This window comes from Sminthopsis crassicaudata, chromosome X, assembly GCF_048593235.1.
Source record: "Sminthopsis crassicaudata isolate SCR6 chromosome X, ASM4859323v1, whole genome shotgun sequence".
In the NCBI taxonomy this organism is placed as follows: domain Eukaryota; kingdom Metazoa; phylum Chordata; class Mammalia; order Dasyuromorphia; family Dasyuridae; genus Sminthopsis; species Sminthopsis crassicaudata.
The window spans coordinates 26,880,820-26,903,048 of record NC_133623.1 but is presented as its reverse complement, the minus strand read 5'-3'; the positions used below and the strand labels follow the sequence as shown (position 1 = coordinate 26,903,048).

General features: G+C 36.0%; 1 protein-coding gene across 1 annotated transcript in view; it reads right to left on the bottom strand.

Annotated features, from left to right (window-relative positions):
- The window catches only part of ABCB7 (ATP binding cassette subfamily B member 7), a 112,487-nt gene that overhangs the window by 20,513 nt on the left and 69,745 nt on the right, over window positions 1–22,229 (bottom strand). The window contains exons 5-13 of the mRNA XM_074277262.1: window positions 11,412–11,544; window positions 10,621–10,889; window positions 5,575–5,663; window positions 5,395–5,482; window positions 4,683–4,857; window positions 3,426–3,583; window positions 2,756–2,919; window positions 2,478–2,607; window positions 19–190 (exon numbers count right to left, since the gene is read on the bottom strand). Coding sequence (XP_074133363.1) covers window positions 19–190; window positions 2,478–2,607; window positions 2,756–2,919; window positions 3,426–3,583; window positions 4,683–4,857; window positions 5,395–5,482; window positions 5,575–5,663; window positions 10,621–10,889; window positions 11,412–11,544 — 1,378 coding nt within the window. The remainder of the gene's footprint in view (window positions 1–18; window positions 191–2,477; window positions 2,608–2,755; window positions 2,920–3,425; window positions 3,584–4,682; window positions 4,858–5,394; window positions 5,483–5,574; window positions 5,664–10,620; window positions 10,890–11,411; window positions 11,545–22,229) is intronic.

Below are 22,229 nucleotides of genomic sequence, written 5' to 3'. Positions count from 1 at the left end.
TAAAGAACAGAAAGTTACCAGAAAGCTTGAGCCCCCGTTCCCCAACTTGTGTGTTATATCCATGAGGCATCCGAAGAATAGCATCGTGGATTCCAGCCAATTTTGCTACTGCATAAACTTCCTCAGCTGAAGCATTCATGTTTCCATATAAGAGGTTGTAATAGATGGTGTTATGGAAGAGAACAGCATCCTAGGACAAATATGGAAAAAAAGGTTAAGAAATATATGGCATTTAAGTACTCAAAACATAGAAAATAATAGCGAACCATTGGACTGTTCTTTTGGGATGTTTGCACTACCTGTTGGAGAAGAAAATTCTATCTGGTAGATCTCAGACAAGCTATAAAAAATTTTTTGAATGATGAACTATAGAAAGTCTTTATTAGATGCTTCAATATAGATAACTGAGATAGCCTAAAATTGTTTTACTTTAAAAAGGCAAGTATCTACTCTTATATATTCTAAATTCTTTTTCATCTCCCAAAGGCTGGAAGGCTATGACCAAACAAGCAGAACCACAATCTTCCTATTATTGTGTCTAAACAATAACAACCTGAGAAGTGTTACAGTCTTCCTGGGCATCATCATCCCCCTAAATACCTGGTTTTAGGTATTTAAAATTGTAATTCTGCTATTAATATTCACACCTCTCATGCTGTCATAATTAATGCTCACACTGGAATGGGATGAACATCTGACCCAGAGACCCAGAAGCTTACGGCCTGAGGTCCAACTAAGCCTGGTTCATCACTCTATACTTCATTTTTTCATTTACAAAACGAGAATAATGCTCCTCCAGCTCCTTCACACCTCCAAAAGTTGCTGTGAGGAAAGTGCCAAGTGTTAAATAAAATAGAAGCTATTATCTCCAAAGAATTTGAGTTCTAGACACACTAAATATATATATTTTCCTCAAGACCCTCGAATTAAAATCCTTGTAGAGTCCTAAACAACAATAAGATCTGAAGTGTATGGGGAAAAAACCAGAGACTCACATATGTTAAGTGATTTATCCAAGATAAGAATCCTTCGATTTTAAAAGCTTATCATCTATAATGTAAGAGTCATCGCCATACTGCTTTCCACCAAAATCCCATTTCAGTACCTCATCATGACATATTGATGGTCCTAAATTCTCTAAAGGTTTTGCCAGCAAACACATGCATGCTATGGGAGGTTCTATCAAGTTGGAAAGGTTTCAGACATGGGCATGGTGATGGATTATCTATTTGTCATCTGAAAACCTAGTAACATACAGAGAAATTCTTTACCAAAAGGCCAGCCAATCAAATGATAAGACTTATTTTTGGCCACAGCAACTAATGAAGACTGTCTCCTAAATCACTGAGGCAATTTGATTTGTGTCAGTGGATGAAGCCCACACACTGACAAAATTACAAATCTTTTGACTTAGCATCTTCAAAAACTGTAAATTAATATCATCGCTCCTTTTGGTTTCTAAGATTTAAAATGTTTTCAAAAATTTTATTGATATCTTTTATTTTTACATAACCCACTTTTTCAGATATATTATAGTCATCCTTTATAATGAAGTTTTAAAATCGGGGAAGGGAACAATTCAGCAATACCATTATCCAAGCCTTCAAGATATATCCAAGATTTAAAATTATATTGCTCTTCTTCTTCTGATTCTACTTTTTCTTGGAATTTGGTGGGCTTGGAAAAAAAGAGTTGCCTAATCCCCATGAGGTTACCCTCTTTCTTGTTTGGTCAGGATCTTAGGCTTTTACCTTCACTATGAATTCTTCCTTGATAAAGAGAAATGAAAAGAACTCTTTTCTACTGCTTTTACAAACAAGCACATCTCCCTGTCTTACCAATGGACTTCAATGTGTATTCATAGGGAAAGAGGTGAAGTCACATGATCATAGATTTAGAGTTGGGATCATCTGGTCCAAGCCTCTCATTTTACAGATAAGAAACTGAGGCTCAGAGAGGTAGAAAGTCTTGCTCAAGATAAGAACATGGGCTATTGCTTTTCTAACTTAATTCTCTACAAAAGTAATTATTTTCTTACATTGAAAAGCACAAAGTGGTAGCTGCCAAATTATCTGGATGTCCTAGATTTTCATTATGTCTATAACTGTTCCAAATAAATCATGCCATTTGGTTGGGACTTGGAAATCTTTTTTTTTTGTTTTTTGCTTTTTTTTTTTTTTTTTTTTTTTTTTTTTGTTCATTTAATATTTTATTTTCCCCCAATTACATGTAAAAACAATTTTTAAAATCTGTTTTTAAATTTTTGAGTTTGGAAATCTTTACAGCTCGCTTTTGGTTTTCATTCTTGTTTTGTCCATGAAATTTGACCTCTATGTGCTTAACAGTTCCAAGTACCTTAGGACACTCAGTTTTCTCCACACTGACTGCTGCAGAACATTTGTTCACACAATAGCATCTTGTTTTTTTCTCTTTATGACGAATATAAGCAAAGAACACATTTAAAAGGAAAAAAGTACCTGAGGCACCACTCCCACAGATTTCCTTAGGCTCTCCAAGCTGACATCTTGTATATTCTGACCAGCAATATAAATGTTACCATTCTGGGGCTCAAAAAACCGAAATAGTAATCTCACTATTGTGCTTTTTCTGAAATTGGGAAAGAAACATAAAAGGGGAGATAGTTTAAATCCAATTGGCATCAGGCAGACATTTTCCGAGTGACTATAATGATGTTATGGGGAGAAAACAAGTCACGTTGGGAAATCAATGATGCAGAATTTTCTAAAGTACCCACCCTGACCCACTACCTCCTACAATGGCCACTTTCTTTCCTGCGGGGACTTCAAATGATACTCCATTCAGGACTTTCTGACCCGCAATGTATTCAAAATGCACATTATCAAAGGCCACCGAAGCTGTCTGTGGTGTAATCTGAAGGGGAAGTGCCATCTCTTTGTCCTAGTAGGAAAGAGAAAAAAAAAAAAAAACAACACACCACTTTACCCACAGCTTAGCATCTAACTATGAAAAAAAAATTTCTATTTCACACAGCTAAAAAGAGAAAATAATGGGGAAAGAAAAGAGGAAGAGGGAGAGAGAGGCTTTTAGAAGCCTCTCTTCCACCCTTCCTCCCATTCTCGTCTCCATTAAAGGGCAGAAAAATTCCTCTTTGAACACTGTTTCTAAGCAACTTTTTTCCATCACAAATTCTGCATCATTCATCATAAACAAAAGAAAACCAAGTGCATAATAAAAATACTCAAGTCAAGATAAACAAAATGAACCCCAAGCAAGTCCCTTTGCATAAAGTTCCTTCCCCATATGAAAGAAACGGCTACTACACAGTCAAATTAACACATCTGGCAAAGAAGAAATTAGCTCAGCCAGTGAAAGAAGATGATTTCCCTAGTATAATTCTATTCATGGGATGAGACTTAAACACTTAAAAAGAATAAAGTACTTACTTTAATTTGTGTGTCTACCTTGAGTAGTGTAAACAGAGTGTTCATATCGATGAGTGCTTGTCTAGTCTCTCGGTATACAGTTCCCAGAAAGTTCAGAGGTAGCGAAAGCTGAAAAAGCAGCCCATTCACCATTACAAGATCTCCAACAGTAAGGGTCCCTCGAAATAAAAAGAATTTAGAGGAAGAAAAGAAAAAATGAATTTAGATGGCACTTGCCCAGCCGATAGAAATTTAATGTCTATTGTTCCACAATATATTTCAAAACATAGTAAATCGGCAAACTCCTGGCCTATTCATATTACCAGCAACCGTATGAACTCCTTATTATGTGCATATGATCCTGTCCTAGCATAATAGTAGACATTTACAAACAGAGATAATTAAGACTGGGTTGCCATCCTCATGGAAGTTATCAGATAATTTTGTATATGTTAAGTAGAAAACAAAAACAGTTTACCATTCAAATATAATGAAACATATTATGGGAGAGATTAGAGCAAAGAGAGAAATAAAATCCTTTTCTCCAAAAGACATAATTTAGTCACAGCTTTGCCTGGTATATTATTAAGCTGGCAACACATATTCAGGGCCTAGAAGAACATTAGAAGATACTAAAGGATCAGTGATTAAATCTTAGCTTTATTTATAACTTAAACTTAAGTTTGGTAATGGTAAACATATGATCAAGTTTATAATAAACAAATTAAATGATGGGAATGAAGAGTACTTGGAAGAAAACTTGAAAATGGGGCAACTGAAACACAGAGAAAGATATCCAAGACTCAGAGAAACAGCATCACTTATATTTTACTGTGCCCCATTTAAAGAATAAATTATTAGTGATTTCTTTGTTTTGACCATGGCCCACTTTGAATCTTATGATCTAATTATCAAATTCTATAATTTGGCAAGCCAACAGGATAAAAGAGAAACTTTGGTAGTTCATAAAAACCCATGTCACATAAGATCCTGATGTTATAGATACACAACAGAGATAAACAACAAGGTCAACTAACAGTGAAGTCAATGCCTCTATAATGTAGAGTGAAAGAAGGAAGAAAGGAAGGAAGGAAGGGAGGGAGGGAGGGAGGGAGGAGCGAGCATCATCATTAATCAGGAAGATATACTGTTTCAAACAAGAAAAATATCCCAAGTATATTCAGCATTTCACAGTCACCAACAGCATGTGTAGCCCTTCTCTTTGTTTTTGTTCATAAAGGTAAAAAGCAGAAGATAGAATGTAAAGGTATCCATTACCTGCCACAATTCCTTGACTGGCAAGAACCATTATTGTTGTTAGGCCAACACTGAAAATAGCATTTTGTCCAAAGTTGAGCATAGCCAGGGTAGAAGTGCTTTTGAGTGAAGCTGCCTCATAAGACTTCAAGAATCCATCATATCTCTGTGCTTCATACTTTTCATTATTAAAATACTACAGGATATACAAGGATAATTACTTTGAAAAAGAGCATATATGCACCCAACTGACATATCAATCAGCAAATTCAATTCTGCAATCTTTGGGACACTGGCTCAATCTCTGACTTTATATGCATACAAAACAATGCTATATATCCCCCCATTTTATAAGCCTAACTTGAAACACTGTTATTTGTTATTCCTACATGTTGTTATAGGTACACTTTCAACATGATCTTTCTAAGCCATAAATGCTGGCCTTTTAACATGAAGAAAGCATTTGAAAGATGCCTAAAGAACCAACTCTGTTTTCATTCTGAATCGAGTTGGTCACCATACTTTCATCACTTAGAAATTCATTTAGTAGGTGAAATATTAATATGGCACCCAACTAAAAATAAGACACTCCCTAAGGAAGAGGCAACTTTCATCAAAATGATTATTTCACCATCCCCAATTGATATACTACACCATATCGAGAAGGTATATGACTTGCATTAGGTCTTAGTAATAGTGTTAAACGTGGAAAAAAGAACACGTAGTGCATTACCTTCACAGTTTCATAGTTCAGCAGCGAGTCTATGGCAGCATTACCTGCATCATTATCTGCCTTGTTCATGTCTATTCTAAATTTAGTTCTGTAAAACAAAAATGGGCAAAGCCATGAACAATCTGTTCCACCAAGGGAACATATCCCTAAATCCCAACTGGTTTCTGGGGGATAGCTTACCTCCACCGGGTGACTCCAATCGTGTAAGCAGTGTATGCACTCAATGTTCCCAAGGTGACAAGTGCAAACTGGGCACCACATTTGTAATACTGGGGGGGAAAAAAGAAAAACAACAAATAGGTACTGTTCCTTGTAGAACACAAACTTACATCCTGCCAAGATAGCTGTCTGAACAGGAGGCAGGCTGCTGAGCTCCTGCATATTACTCCAGCAAAATCCTAAACTTCATACCATATCAAGCATAGTAGTAAAGTAGACCTGTTACAGACCCCAATTTAGGAACTAAAGCTACAGAGATGAGTAAATCAAAGAAACCACCGACAAGTATTAAAAATTGTTTCACATGTATAACATACACTGGATTGCTTGCCATCTAGGGGAGAGGGTGAGGAAGGGAAAATTTGAAACACAAGGCTGTGCAAGGGTCATATTGAAAAATTATCCATGCATATGCTTTGAAAATAAAAATCTTTAAAAATTTAAAAAAATTTTTTTTAGAAATTTGTTACAAATCTAACCCCATAATAATTGCAAGCAGATACTCAAAGGAAGAAAGATGGATTTTCCACAAGTAATATTACATGAATACCTAGAAGAAATGAACTGTTAAAAGAATGAAATAAAAGTTGTCATTCCGTCATAGTCATTTCCGCCTCTTCATGACTCTGGGTTTTCTTGGAGAAATACTAGAAGAAAAAAAGAGAGGAGAGAACACAGACTAAAAGAGAAAGCTGTAAACTTTATATAAGAAATAGAATTCCTATAACGTAGACTAGAACAAAGAGAATCATATCCTGTGAAAAATAAATTTTATATATATATATATATATATATATGAACAAAATCAAAAGATTGGAGAAAAAAAAAAGATATTGTCATTAAAAACAAGTAATTCTGTAGTCAAGGAAAAGATATTTTAAAATCTTTTCAAAAACCATGATATCCTACTTCCCCCTCAAAAAAGTCTGGACACTACATTTCAAGAAATCACAAGTGAAAATTGTCCAAATCTATTGGATGTGGGAATTTTTTAAAAAACCAAAGCAAACAAAAAACCTAAGAGATCCTGGAATACAATCTTCCAAAATGCCAAAAATGAAAGGCCAGCAACCAAAATTATAATCTGAAAAACTGAATACAATTCTTTACAAAAGAATAGATCTTTAACAGAACTGAGGATTTGTAAATTTGATTAAAAAAACAAAAAACAAACCAGAGATGAAGAGAAATTCTAAAATACAAATAAATACCAGAGAGTCCAGAAAAACCTAGAAATTAGGTGAATTCATTTGAACAATGAGAAACTTTTTATGACGATGTCGTGCTAATATTCTAGTAGGATAGGGAAGAAACTGGGTCTCTTCAGAACCTTAATGTCTTCAAAGGGTAATGAAGGAGTTAAATAGGAAAGACAGATGTCTTAGAAGGTGGATTGGTTCTGTTCTGAGGATTTGAAGAGGGGAAAAGGAGGGAAGGCAAAGGAAGGAAGACATTAATGTAGGAGGAAGAAGGAGGTCCTTGCTATTTTTCCTAACTGTAATACATGAGAATTTATAAAAATGGAGAAAGGAGTGGGGGGAATGGGCATCAGATGTACCTCAATCTTTCTCAAACTGACAAAAGAGAGCTGAACACATAGAGCTTGATGTGGAAATACAGCACACTCAACAGGAAAACAAGTTGAGATGGGGGTGGGGGAAAGGAGAAGGAAATAAGGATAAAAGAGAAGAATAATACCAGGGGGAAACAGTCACCAGCAGAACAAGCCTCCTGATTCTAACAAAGGGATTGCGGGAACAACCAACTACAATTTAAGAGGGTATCATAGATTCCTCTTAGACAATTGGGGAAGGCGTAAACAAACTGTAATATATAAATGTAAAGAAATATTACTCTACCATAAGAAATGGCAAAAGGGTTAAGTGTAGAAAATCCTGCAATGGACCAAATTACATACTGAAAGAGAAAAGTAAAGCAGAACCAGATTTACACAAGAATTTCACTGTAAAGAAAAACAATTTTTGGAGAATTTCATATTCGAATCAATGTAATGATTAATACTTTCTCCAGAATACCAGTGACAAAGCAGGTTATCTACCTCTTTACAGAGGGCTGATGAGACAAGTTGCAGAGATACTCATCTTTGGACACGAATACTATTGTGGATTCATTTTGTTGGACTATGCTTAGTTATTACAAGAATTTTTTTTTTCTTTCTGCCTTTTTTTTCTTCATGAAATTCTTGAGTAGGAGTGAGGGCAGAGAGAAGAGGTGGCACAATATTGGGAAAGAAGGGGAAGTTAGCATAGTGATGCTCCCCAAAAAGAGGGCCACTGCAACATTTTTTTTAAAAAATGCACTAAAGAGAAGGAAATTCAGAAAGATTACAAATAAGCAGGGCAATTTTCAAAGTAATATGCAGAACTTATTACATTCTTGAAAACAAAAACCAACTGCTATGAAACTGAGTTTCCTTGAAAATCCTCTCTGTGTTTTGCCATATATATGAAAATGTTCTTTTTTGGTTTAAGTTCAGAAAAAAAAGTAAAAATTTTTAAAAGTCTCATTTTCCACCTGCAATTGAATAAAACTGTTTTAATAAAAATTATGTTCAGAGGAAAGAGCCAGACCTGAAAAACTACAAATAAAACCAAAGCAACACCTAAGGAAATTACTGTAGTTAAAAAAAAAAAAAAAAGTTCTCTCATGCAGGCTGAGAACTGATTAGAAGAGTGAAAAAGACTGAATGGAGAAAATTAGACAGCTATTTCAATGATCACAAACTGTGCCTTTACACAAAAGCCCATCTTTCTACTAACAATATTCTCTCAGCGTTGCTATATCGCTGAGAATCATGAAATACCACAATTTCTAAAGAGTCAAATTTGTGGATGACCCCAAGGGCAACAGAATGATTTATGATGACTCTAAGTAGGTGATGGCACATTATCGATGATGAGCTGTCTGCAAAAAATGGCATGAAAGACATCGTTAATGATCTATATAGCCAGAAAAGCTACCTGGTCACGTACAGTCAGTGAAAGATAACAGACGGAACAGTCCAAGAGCTGTACTGGTATCTACAAAATATGAAAAGACCCAGAAGAAGGCTTCTCCAAGGAAGCCTGTACACAGCAAGCTCACCAAAGGAGGAGATAACAAAGAATTGCGATCTGAATCAGTGCAGAAAGATTCCACAGAAGTCTGACAAGGGGATGACCAAATTTCTAGTTGCTAAGATTTACAATCTTGGGGTCCTCCTCAACTCCTTACCCTCTGTCATCCTTCACATCCAAGTCTGGCTGATTCAACCTCTGAAATGTCTCTCTCTAGGCACATCACAATCATCCCAGTTAAGGTCTCATCATTTCTTGCCTGTTAATTAATCACAGCCATCAAACCTGTATTTCTAAAATACATGCTTGACCATGCCATTCCACCTCTGATATAGATCCAAAGGCTCGCTACTAATTCTAAGATAAAATATAAAAGCCTGTTTTATATGTAAAACTCTTCATAATCTCACTCTAGGGAGCACTGACTAGAGGGAGGCAAGATGGCTAGAATATTGGGCCTGAAGTCCACTAGGAAGATCTGAGTTCAAATCCCTATTCAGACACTTCCTAGCTTTGTGACTGTCCCTGGGCAAGGCATTTCACCTCTGTCTCAGTTTCCTCCACGGTAAAAGGAAAATAACAATAGCACCTATGACTCAGGGTTCTTGAAAGCTGAGGTACAAACTTTCCCTGGGATTCCGCAGTGACTTCTCATATAATGTTCCTACTATAAATATGCCATGCCCTGGTATCATCTCAGCATGGACTCCCAAGGCAATACATACTGTCAGACATAACAGTGATGGTTGGTTTTGCTGAAAATTTCCAATCTCTGTTACAATGGGAAAGATCGCTGAGGAGGGAAAAAGAAGAGGGTTGTACTAAGAAATTAATATAAAAATGAATATAAGAAATGATATACTGCATCCAGAAAGAGGACTACACAGATTGAATGTTGATCACAACATAGTATTTTCACTTTTTTTTGTTGTCGTTTGCTTGTTTGTTTTCTTTCTCACTTTTTCTTCTCTTTTTGATCTGATTTTTCTTGTGCAGCATGATAATGTGGAAATATGTTTGGAAGAATTGCACATGTTTAATCTATATTGGATTACTCGCTGTCTAGGGGAGGAAGAAAAATTGGGAACATGAGGTTTTACAAGGGTGAATGCTGAAAACTATTTTTGCGTGTATTTTGAAAATAAAAAGCTATTATAGTAAAAAGAAAAAGGAATGATATAAAAAGGTATCAGTTAAATAAAAAAGAGAAATATTCGGTTTGTTTAAATGCTATGAAGAGAAGCTTAGAAATTCTAACATAAATCAAAGTATTATTCCCAAAGTTCATCTTATCTTATTTTGATCTGACTTTTTAAAATACTAGTCATGTATGAAACATCCCTTTTACACAGCAAGCCAATCCCTGTAACAAATATTTTTAAAAGCAGTTCAATAAAATTAATCAACTTATAGTTCTATATAATTTATATGCAATATCCTATAGAGGCCCCTGACCTCTACAACAAAGGGATGAAAGTTATATCCAAGGTTTTAAAGACTCCCTTCCCACCACATTTCAAGAAATATTTAATTTAACCAAATTAACAACAAAATAAGCTGGGTGATCCAATGGTGTTTGTGGTAATAAGACAGGACTCTATACAAATAAAATTATTCTTCAGGCTCATAATAGACCACCTGGCTTTTCTAACCTAAATGTTGGGCCAGCGAGGTGGCACTGCAGTGGATAGAGCACCAGCCCTGGAGTCGGGAGGACCTGAGTTCAAATTCAGTCTCAGACACTTGACACTTACTAGCTGTGTGACCCTGGGCAAGTCACTTAACCCCGATTGCCTCGAAAAAACAAAACAAAAGAAAAAACCCTATAAGTATTGAACGGCATATGAACCTGAAAAAGTGAATATCTATTAAAGAGACTGTATTTGATGAACAAATAACAGTTTTTGGTCTGAATAAAGTTAGCACTTACCAAAATCCCACTGACAAGGGTCACTTCAAACATGATGGGAAGAAGATTAAATACTAATGCACTCAGGACAAAACTGATACCCCTTGTTCCTCTGTCAATAGCCTTTGACAGGGCACCTGTCTGCCTGCTCAGGTGGAAGCTCAGATCCAGATTGTGGAGGTGGAGAAAGACATTCCTGGCTATTCTTCGGATAGAATTTTGTGCCACTTTACCAAATACTGCATTTCGAACTTCATTAAAAAGGGCAGCTCCAGCTCTTGACACACCATCTAAAAAAAAAAAAAAAAAAAAAAAAAAAGAATGGAATGTAAAATGCAAACATATATGACAATATTCTTACTTTGAGCTTTCCATATAGTTGGCAGATACACTAGAACAGTACTAAGAGCTAAGGTATACAGTTAGTACATTAAGTTAACTGGGTGGAACTAAGTTCCACCAAAGACTAATATAGAGTTGTAGATTTTACCTAACAGTCCATAAATAAAGATTAACTTCGCTGTGGAAGGGATCTTAAAGTGGCATTTATTATTAGAAGTTTTTGTCATGATTTATATTTTTGTGCAAAGACTTGAAGATTGTAATTCAGGCTGCAGAACCTGGGAAATGCATATTAACAAGAGGTTTGAAAACTAAAAAAATAAATAAATAAAATAAAAAAACACCCAAAAGAATAATAAACACATTAAATGCTAAGTTGTGTTAGTAGTGAAAAGGTTATATTAGCTAATCTATGACAAACTCCTTCCAGAAGAAAATTAACACCTGTAGAGAGATGAAAGAACACTTACAGCCAATCAGAACTGCTGTTGCCATGGTTGCTACTGTATTTGGTGCATCAGTCAAGTTTAACACATCTCCTGACATCTGGTTGAGGCTGTCGACTGCATATTTAAACATAAAGGGAACTACTATATTCATAGCCTTAAAAAAAAAAAAAAAAAAAAGTAATTATCCATACTGTGCTGAAATATTTATGCAGAAATGCATAAATATTTACCTTATATTAGTGCCTGTCATCTTATTTGTAACTTAACCACTCAATGAAAATAGGTCATGACAGAAAAAAATTCCTAGATACTGGGAGCAGTCACCCCACAGATTGTACTTCCCACTGATCTCACTGCTATAAAAAGTATTCAATATCACTTACTTGGGAGGCGGAGCCAAGACAGCAGAGTAAAGGTAGGAATTACCCAACCTCTCCCCTAAATGGCTCCACATTAAATAATGACTCAATGTCACTTCCTCCATGAAGAATTCCCAGGTTGTCCTAACTAAAAGTGGGACTTAAGAGCTAGAAGGAGCCTTGGAGATCATCTTTGTCGAATCTTTTCATTTTCTATTTGAATCAGCTAAAGCTCAGAAGTTAGGTGATTTTTCCCCAAGATCATACTGGTAGTAACTCTTTGTCCTCTAATTTTTCATTTGCACCATTCTGGTCAGCCACATCCAAATCAATCAACACTGAGTAAGTATCAAGTACTATGCTAAGCACTGAGGATAAGAAGACTTATTCTCTATGCTTCAATTCTGCCAACCTTGTATTGCCTTTTCCTGTAGACATCTGTGTACAGATGTACATCTTTCTGCCTTGATGGTGTCCAAGTTTGGCTGAGAACTAGCTACCATATATTATAACCTCTGACTTAATCAAAGGTTCTGGGTTCTAGCCCTGGATCTCTTCTAGCAAATCTCTTGCTCTTCAGGGCTTTCCAAGATAGAGAGCAAGCCAACATTTTAGTAAGCCCCTATTAAGTGCCAGTCACTATGCTAAGTGTTGAGAATACAAATACAAGCTACTAAGACAGTCCCTACCACTGAGGTGTACACATTCTAATAGGTAGCTGAAGTAAGGGAGTGGCTATCCCTTATGTGGGAAAAGGCAGTTGGTCCAAATCCAGAGAATGAGTTGAGGTGGTGTAAAATGGGAAACAAAGGCTAGTCAACTTTAAAAGTTTCTTCTAATTCCTTTGATGATAGGGCTTTAACTTCCTTGACTTCCTTTAATAAGGCCTTTCTTAATCCCCTAAGTATTGAGCACAATTCCCTGTAGTGTAGATTCAATTAATGTTTCTGAATGAAAAGTTGAAAGCAAAACTACCTCAATACATAGTCATGGTTCATTCAAATGATGGTAAAACTGACAATATTTAAAATGAAGTATCAGGAACTAAAATTTGCCATAATAAGACATTAGTAAAAAGTATAATCAACTCCAAAATACAAAGTAAACTTAAAAGCCAACAGATCACCATATGTTACCATATTACCACAAGGGTAACCTCACATCCCCAAAGTGGTACAAAGTAATTGGATAGTCAAACCTTGGGCAAGACAGTTAACTTCCCCTATGCCTTGGTTTCCTCATCTGTAAAACGAGAGAGCAGGACTAGGTATGTGGCCTTGCGGGGTCATTGCAGCTCTAAATCTACAAATCAAGGTGCAAGATGTCTTTTCGATTCAAGTTCTACTTGAGGAAAAAAATCTAATTTCTTCATTAAGAACATGCAAATTCATTTCCTTTGAAAATTTATCTATTGGGGATATTTGGTGCTACTTGTGTTGATTCCCTATATAGTATCAAGAGATAAGTGGTCCAAAGAAATATACTGTTTGCAAAAGAACTGCAAACCATAAATGACCAAGTCTCAAGTTGCTAATAATAAGGGAAACCCAAATCAAGATACAATTTGCAGTCTTACCTCAAAAGTAAGCCTGAAAAAAAAAGCCAAGTCCCAGTAACAGATAATGTTTGAGGGACTGTGGGAGGACAGATACACTATTGGTGGAATTGCTTAGAGGTTCAAACATTCTGGATTCAATTTGGAATGACTGAAAAGTGAGTAAAATTTCAAGAAAGCCCACAACTAAGAACTCACTCCAAGGAAAGAAACGACAGAAATGAAAATTCAATATATACAAAAATATTCACAGCAGGATTCTTTGTAGTAGCAATCAGCCAATCAAATCAAGCAATCAAAGTGGAACTGTGAGAAGGGGAAAGGAGACAAAGATGTGGATCTTTAGATATATTCACACACACACACACACACACACACACACACACACACACCCCCCTAGAAGATCATTTCCTTCAACCCCTACATTTAACAAATGAAAAGAGACCCAAACAAGAAAAATGAATTGTGCCCAAGGTCACAAAACTAGTCTAAGGCAAAGGTGGGATTTGAAACTAGATTAGTTGATTTCTAATCAATCAATCAGTATTTATTAAGCACTCACTCTAATTGAGACACTGTGAATATGAATGAATACAGAGACAAAAAATAAACTATTTGTACCCAAGGATCTTAATTCTAATGGGGATGATAATATATGACTATATATAAAATATGGATCAAAAAAAGTAAATGGGGGGGGGGGCAGCTAGGTGGCCCAGTGGCTACAGCACTAGCCCTGAAGGCAAGAAGATCTGAATTCAAATCTAATCTCAGACACTTAACACTTCCTAGCAGAGGGTGGGGAGGGCATCTCTATAAGGGTTCTTATTCTTTTTACTATCATGGACTTCTGAAGAGGCAGTCTAGTGAAGCCTACAGACTGATTCCTCAGAATAGTGTTATTAAAAGAATAAAATCTGCAGAATTACAAAAGAAACCTATTACATAGAAATATGGCTATCTAGCTACCTATCTAAAAAGTTCATGAACCTAGGTTAAGAACCCCTGCTGTTAGATATAACAGAGAGAACTTATTTCCTGTGAGTCTTTGATGATTAATATAAAGAAATGCATGATCACCAGAAGTATTTGCTGCTGTCATGTATGGAGAATGTCCAGAGCCAAGTCTGACTCAAAGTGGAATTGCTTATAGATAGATAGAGGTCTTCCAGATGTTCCTGTTAATGGATGATAGCATACTGAGTGCATGAAGCCATGGAATTACTACCAAGCCTTCAAAACAAGACGCTCTACAATCACTCAAAGAGTTTGACCAAACAACCCACATAGGAGCAAGCAAGTAGGTAAAGAATGACTATAATCCAGATGATAAGTAAGCTGGTCCTTGAGAACCAGTGTCCATTAGTGTGTGCTCACTTGTACATGTAGACACACATATGTGCACATACACTGCAGAGTAACAGACAATGAAATGGAAGCAGGATTAAACAAAAGGATGAAAATAAGCTAAGTCGCATTTGGGAAACTGCTTTTCCCTGAAAGAAAAATATATCTATTTTACATTAATATTCTCCAAGTAATTTTATATGGCTATAAAACATGGAATTCCACAATCTCCAAGAAATCAAAATTACACAAAAAGCAATGAAAAGACATGGTAGGGTATAAACCAATTATTTTCAATGATAAGTTGCACATAAGAAGTGAAGTAAAAAATATAATTAAAAGAGACAAAGGACCAGAAAAAGGAGGTAAGCCAATCATGCAGTGAGAATAAGGGACAACAGATAGACAACTCATGTGCTACTTTGATACACATGCAATATTAAGATCTCCAGAATGTTAAGAATCCCTGTGGCTCATGGGAACACATGGACACAAGATACACGGTGAAAGAAGGCATGAAAGATTTGTGATTTGCACAGTTGAAATGGGGGCTCACATTGATGAAATCACATCCCATTGAAGTCTAAGAACACGTGGAGATGCTGTAAGGCTTAAGAAAAACAAAGAAATCCCAGCTCCCGCTAACATTCCATTCTTACACCATTCATTTTTACTAAATATAAAGCCTGCACTGACAACAATCCTAATTTTAGCTACAACTGATAGAAGCTATTTAAATCTTACCAATCAAGGCTCCAATATAAGGTATATGAGTGTCTTAGCAACTAAGCAGGTGTTTTAACACCCAACAATATCATTAAAGTACATAGCAGATGTTGGAAAGCTTTACAAAATGAAGCAACTTTGTGTTATGTGTGACACTGAAGCAAACTGTTTCAAATTCTGAAAAGAAAACAACACATCTACAGAGTAGTAGATTAGATTTCTGACTTTCCAAATGTAATCTAAATGAATATGTGACTTCTTTCAAAGAAAAAACAAAGTCTGAATACATTTTAAGTCTGATAGATGCCAGCCATTGTCTGTATCCACCTCAGTAAGACAGAGCCACTTGACTGACTTACCTACAACTTGGGATGCAACTATGGCCCCAAGTAGGAGAAATACTGAGACACGTCAATCCGGTGCTCATTGGTTCAGTATGATCAGCCTTGTTTGGGAGTTTGTTCTAGACACAAATTGGGCTAATATTTAGTCCAATGTAACCAAGCCCCTTTTATTCTGTATCCCAATGAGTGTGTTCCGTGGCCAAGTTCCCATTCTCATACCACTCTCTGGTAGCCTTTAGAATTGCTGTCTCACCTTGTTCTTGCTAGTCTTGGCAGAAATAGAAATCTTACCCTAGCCTCTTGCTGTAAGAAAAGCTGGATATCCTTTTCCATGTGTTCCTCAATTCCACTCATGCTTTTTTTATTCTAATGCAAAACTTTTTCAATATCTGTCTAGACTATGTCAGTCTTTGAACAAACAGTTCTCCCAGTCACTTGCCACTTTTCTCTCCCCTCTCTTTCATATAGTTTTCAAAGTGATCTTCTGTGAACCAGAAAAAAAGTCACAAATCCAGGAGATTCCTTGGGCAGAGTTTTGATGATGTCAGAAGTCTTTAATGAGTCCTTACTGAGATCAAAATAAAATAGAAACTCCTCAGACTGACAGCCAAGATGCTTTCCAGCTTTATTTCACATCTCCCCTTAACACACTATCTTCTAGACCAAGCAGAATGCTAGCAAATCCTTGATCTCATTCTTCATTCTCAAGCTGCCTTCAGGCTTCCATGTATTTATATCACGTATGATCTCTTCATTTAGCTATCTATGGCAATCTTACTCTTCCTTCAAAGTTCAACTCAGGTGCTGCCTTCTCCACAAAGCCTTCCTTCACTGATTCCCATCTCCCAGCTACACCAACACCAAGCTACAGGTGATTTTGCACCTCTCCAATTTTCTTCGAACACTTTGGCTGAATCACTCCTCTATCCCGATTACATTTACTTCTTTTGTGTATATATTTTGCCCCCCAAAGAATGTAAGATCTTCACAGAGGGCAAGAACTGTTGTTTTGTTTTCCTTTTTCTATCCCTAGTACCTGGTACACGACCTTGCACACAATCACTGTTTGAGGGGGAAGGAATAGCGGAATACCTTTCTTGCCCATGTTGAAACCACCCAAACCAATCACTTACACGCTTCTGGAGTCAACCAGCTTCCTGTAACTCTGCCTATTTGGCTTTCAACTTATTTTTTGCTCTACTCACCTATCAAGACTATGGCCTCTGTAAAGAATGAAGGAGCTGAATGACATGATATCTAAGGCTTTTACACTTTTAAAATCTTATGATGACATGATCTTTTCATTCAGCCATAGAATCTTTCCAAACTGCCCTCTTTTACCTCAGGGAATCTAGCTATCATTAGTCTGGCCTGCCCCATATCCTGCTGGGTTTAAGTAATAAAAAAGCCTGGGAAAAAAACAAACCAGTCGGCATCCCTTCAGAACAGCATGAGATGAGCTATCCTTTAAACTTGAAAATGATATCCACAATTGCTTAATCATTCTTAGCCACGAAGAACAGCAGTGCCAAAATGGGCCTGGAAGATCATGTGTTCTAACCCCCTCATTTAATGGAGGAAAATCCTGAGCCTCAGAGAAGGGAAGTGAATAGTTCAATGTCTTCTCTCGTGCCCCATGGACTGCCACTTTTTCTCCGGAAGCATTTATTCTTGGTCCTCATTCTGCTATAACTGGATGAGTATGGGTACCTAAGTTTACCTGGGGAAGACAAGTTATTTTAGTGACTACTTTAGTAGCACTAAAGTGCTAAATTACTATGGTAAAAACATTTCTGTTTTGTGTTCCTCAGAAAGCTGTCAACAGGAAAAACAAGGAAGTCAACAGGAAAAATAGGAAGCCTGTTTTATTCCCTCTCCCCACAAGGGGAACATACAAGCTCATTCTCCCCAAGGCAAACCTGGGTGAAGAGATAAGCTTTGTACCATGTCTTGCAAGGCGACAGGTTCAGACTCTCTCGGTCTGACTGGAAAACCAACCGGACTCCAGAGGAATAACAAAAAATTCTGGTGTCAACCACATTTTGAAAACCATATAATGAAGCATGCACGTAACCACGCGCTCCCCACACCAGATACACATCCATCTATAGTCTTTTAACAAAACATCTCCTAAAGTGACAGGATTTTCTAACAACTGGTCGCTCTGAATGTTGACAGCAAAAAGAAACATTTTAATATAGTCTGGTAAGAAACCTCCCCTCCAACCTACACTATAATGCCTCACAATGGCATAGGATTGGCAAGATTTTCTGTGCATGTCATCTACAGATGGTACTTTGTCATAAGGTTGGCCAACAAGTAAGGAATTGTTATGTCACAGTAATTCATGATAGCCATCTTAGAAATGTATACAGTCGGACTGAACTGGAGGCAGCAGCTTCTGAAGCTCTCGGCCCACAGATCACCTGGGCTGCACACAATTGGTCAGAAGATTACACAGGTCCCTTTACTGGTATGAACCAAAATGAAGAAATCTAGACTATATGTAATCATATGAAAAAAACAATTCTAAAGAACTACTGATTAGAGAAATGCAAATTAGAACAACCTTGGGGTACCAACTTATACCTATCAGACTGGCTAATAAGAAATAATATGACAGAAAGGGAAAATGACAAATGCTGGAGATGTGCAAAAATCGGTTCACTAAAGCATCACTGATGGAACTGTGAACTTATCCAACCATTCTTGAAAGCAATTTGGAACTATGTCCAAAGGCATACAAAACCATGTAATATCATCAGTAACATCACTACTAAGTCTGTATCCCAAAGAGATTTTTAAAAAAAGAAAAGGAAAATACTTCTACATACAAAAAATATTTCTAGCAGCCCTTTTTGTGGTGTCAAAGAATTGGAAACAGACATCCATCAATTAGGGAATGACTGAACAAGTTGTGGTGTATGACTATGATGGAAGACTACTGTGAAATGACAAGTGGGATTCCTTCATAAAGACCTGGAAGGACAAAATGAACAGATGCAAAATGAAGCAGAACCAGGAAAAGAGCATAAACAGTAACAGCAATATTGCACATGATCAATTATGAATGACTAAGCGGTTATCAGCAATACAATGAGCCAAAGCAATTCCAAAGGACTTTTGATAAAAAAAAAATGCTGTCCACCTCCAGAAAAAATAAACAAATAAATAAAAAACTAGCAGCAGCAGATGGAAGCACTTTTAACTTTATTTTTCTTGGGTTTTCTTTTTTTTGGGGGGGGTAGGTTGTTTTATTTTTTTCAGAACATAAGTAATAAGGAAATGTTTTGCATGACTGCACATGCATAGCCTATATCAAATAGCTTGCCTCCTCAATGAGGGAAGAAGAAAAAAAAATGAGAATTTAGAAATCAAAATTTTAAAAATGAATGTTCAAAAATTATTTTTATAAGTATTTGGGAAAAAATTAAACATTAAATAAAAAGGTATCTAAAAGAAAGTATACAATCTACATCCATGAATGGAGAGCCTAGATACCAAGTGCTTCAAGTGCTGAAGTTTGCAAAGACTCAGGAGGAATAAAATCTATTTGGAGAATAAAATATTTCAACCATTGCAATTTTTTACATATATGTATACATACATACAAAGAACATCCAATTTTATACAATGAAGTCATAAACTTGCATCTAGTCTTGTCTCTCCTTTCCCATAGCATTATTATAGGGCTTTTAATAGATATCAGTACCTTAAGTCTCTCTGTCCTTAACAACACTTCCTGAACAACACCTTCCAAAAACTTGTCAACAGATGAAATCCAACCACTATATTTTGACATATTCAAAGCCCTGCAAAATCTGGTTCCATTTGTTTCTTTAAGGTTCTCTATTCCCTTACACCAAACCTCCACACCAGGATAAATATTCTGCTCATCACATTGCAGCATGTCATAGATATTCTCACCTTCACTGGTATTCATGCCGGCAAATTTCTTTTTATAACAATAAAAAGGCAGCTAAGTGGATAGTGGATAAAGTACTGAACTTGACATCAAAAAGACCTGAGTTCAAATGCTGCCTCACACAGCTACTACATCAATGAACTTCTCTCAGCCTTCAATTTCCTCATCTGTAAAATGGGGATGATAATAGTACCTGTTACACAGGGTTATGGTGAAGATCAAGCAAGCACTTTACCAACTCTAAAACACTATATAAATATTGACTATTATTATGTTACTAAATTGGCATGTTTTCTCTCTCTCTGTATGTACACACACACACACACACACACACACACACACACACACACACACACACACACACACACGCTTGATGTCAAAGCATTTGGTAGTCTCTCAAAACACCCCCCTGTGTAGAAGACATAAGCTCAATAAGAACAAAGATCAAGAACAAAGTTCTTGTATCCCTAGCACTTAGCTCATTCTGTTACATATATTCATTTAATAAATGTTTGTTGATTGGCTTAATGAAGATAGAGATACATAATTAAGTAGATTTGAAATGGTTTATTAAATAGACCAAAAGAGCAGTGATAAATGGAACAAGGTCAACCTACCCAGAAGCCTGCCTAGTCTAATGACTCTAAGATCTGTCACTGCTCCTATTCTGTTCAACAATTTTATCAGTGACCTAGCTATAAATAGCAAGCTTCCTAACTTTGCAAGGGACGCAAATCTGGAAACGAGAGTTAATGTATTAGCTGATATAAAAGGGACCTAAAAAATCAATATGTTAAAATGGCAGTTAAATCTATTAGGACAAAATAGAAAACAGATAATTGTAAAATCCTGGACTTGGATTCACAAATCAAAGCAGATACACAAAAATGATGGAGGGGGATAACGTTCAGTGGACTCAAAATGAGTAAATGATGTTATAACCAAAAACCCATCCTCATATAATCCAGATTGCATTTATTAAAAGTATGGTGTCTAGAACAAGAAAAGTGATAATCTCTCTATACTAGGTTGTAGTCATACCATTTCTACAGTTTTTTATTCAATAAGGTACTCATTTTAGAAAAAAATGTTTGATGTGCTACCAGCTTGTCAAAGAAAGGTGATCAGAATGGTGTAGGGACTAGACGTCCTGTCCGATTATAGCTTCTTAAGGGAATTGGAAGTGCTGAGCCTTAAAACATCGTAACTACAAAAAGATTATATGATGATCAATTCTGATGGACGTGGCTCTCTTCAACAAAAAGATGATTCAGACCAGTTCCAATGATCTTGTGATGAAGAAAGCCATCTACACCCAGAGAATGGACTGTGGGAAATAAGTGTGGTTCACAACATAGCATTTTCAATCTCTTTTTGTTGTTGTTTGCTTGCATTTTATTTTCTTTCTCATTTTTTTTGATTTGATTTTTCTTGTTCAGTAAGATAGTTTTATAAATATGTATACATATATTGGATTTAACATATATTTTAAGACATTTAACATATATCAGATTACTTGCCACCTAGGGAAGGGGGTGGGAGGAAGGAGGGGAAATTTTGGAGTACAAGGTTTTGCAAGGGTCACTGTTGAAAAATTATCCATACATAGGTTTTGAAAGTAAAAAGCTTTAATAATAATAATAATAATAATTTAAAAAAAACCCATCATGACCATCAGCAAATATCTGAAGGGTTATATGGAATCATTCAATTCAACCCTAGAAAGCAAAATGAAGAACAATATGTAGAAGCTACATGGAAGTAAATTTTAGGAGAATCTGCTAAAACTTATTAAAGCTGTCTAAAAAATGGAATAGGCTGCCTCAATTCCCAGACACTGGAAGTTTTCAAGCAGAGAGAATGATGACTTTTCAGGGATGTTGTAGGAAGGATTCATGGGTCAGACAACATTCAGACTAAATGACCTTCAACATTCCTTCCAACTGAAATTCTTTATCATTTGAACTCACAATAATTAATTTCTTCCATGGTAGCCTGCCATCTCTAATGACTCTCTAATTTGTACTACCAGAAAAGAACTACCTCGTTTTCTAAACAATTCTAGACAAGGACAAGTAAATCCCTTGTTCCTCTACTTAACATAAAAAGGTGATGGAAATTAGGCACAGAAAACACTAAAGGAAGATTTGATGGAAACTAGTAGATGAAGAGAAGAAAGAAGTGAATCAAACATTTGGGCAATTCTCTGGACATTGAGAGAAGAATAAATAGAGTTTTGGAAAAACTTCATTAAAATAATAAGTGTTAAAAAAAATAAACTACTGAATTCCAATTTCATCAACATGAATCTTCCTTCTCTACTTTAAAAAAACATTTGGAAATGAATTCAGTGCATAGTTATTTTGATTTTTCATATGAAATTATCCTTCTGGTTTAGAAATAAATATATAAATTTCTTCCTTTTGAGGAAATGGGAAAGAGAAGATTTTTTTAAAAGAAAGTAGTAGTCTTAAGCAGAAACAAAACAAAACAAAACAAACAAAAAAAAAAAAAACCAAACCTGTATAACTGAGTGTTTGGGATATATGGCAAGGGACCTAGGGAAAGGAACAACATTTATTA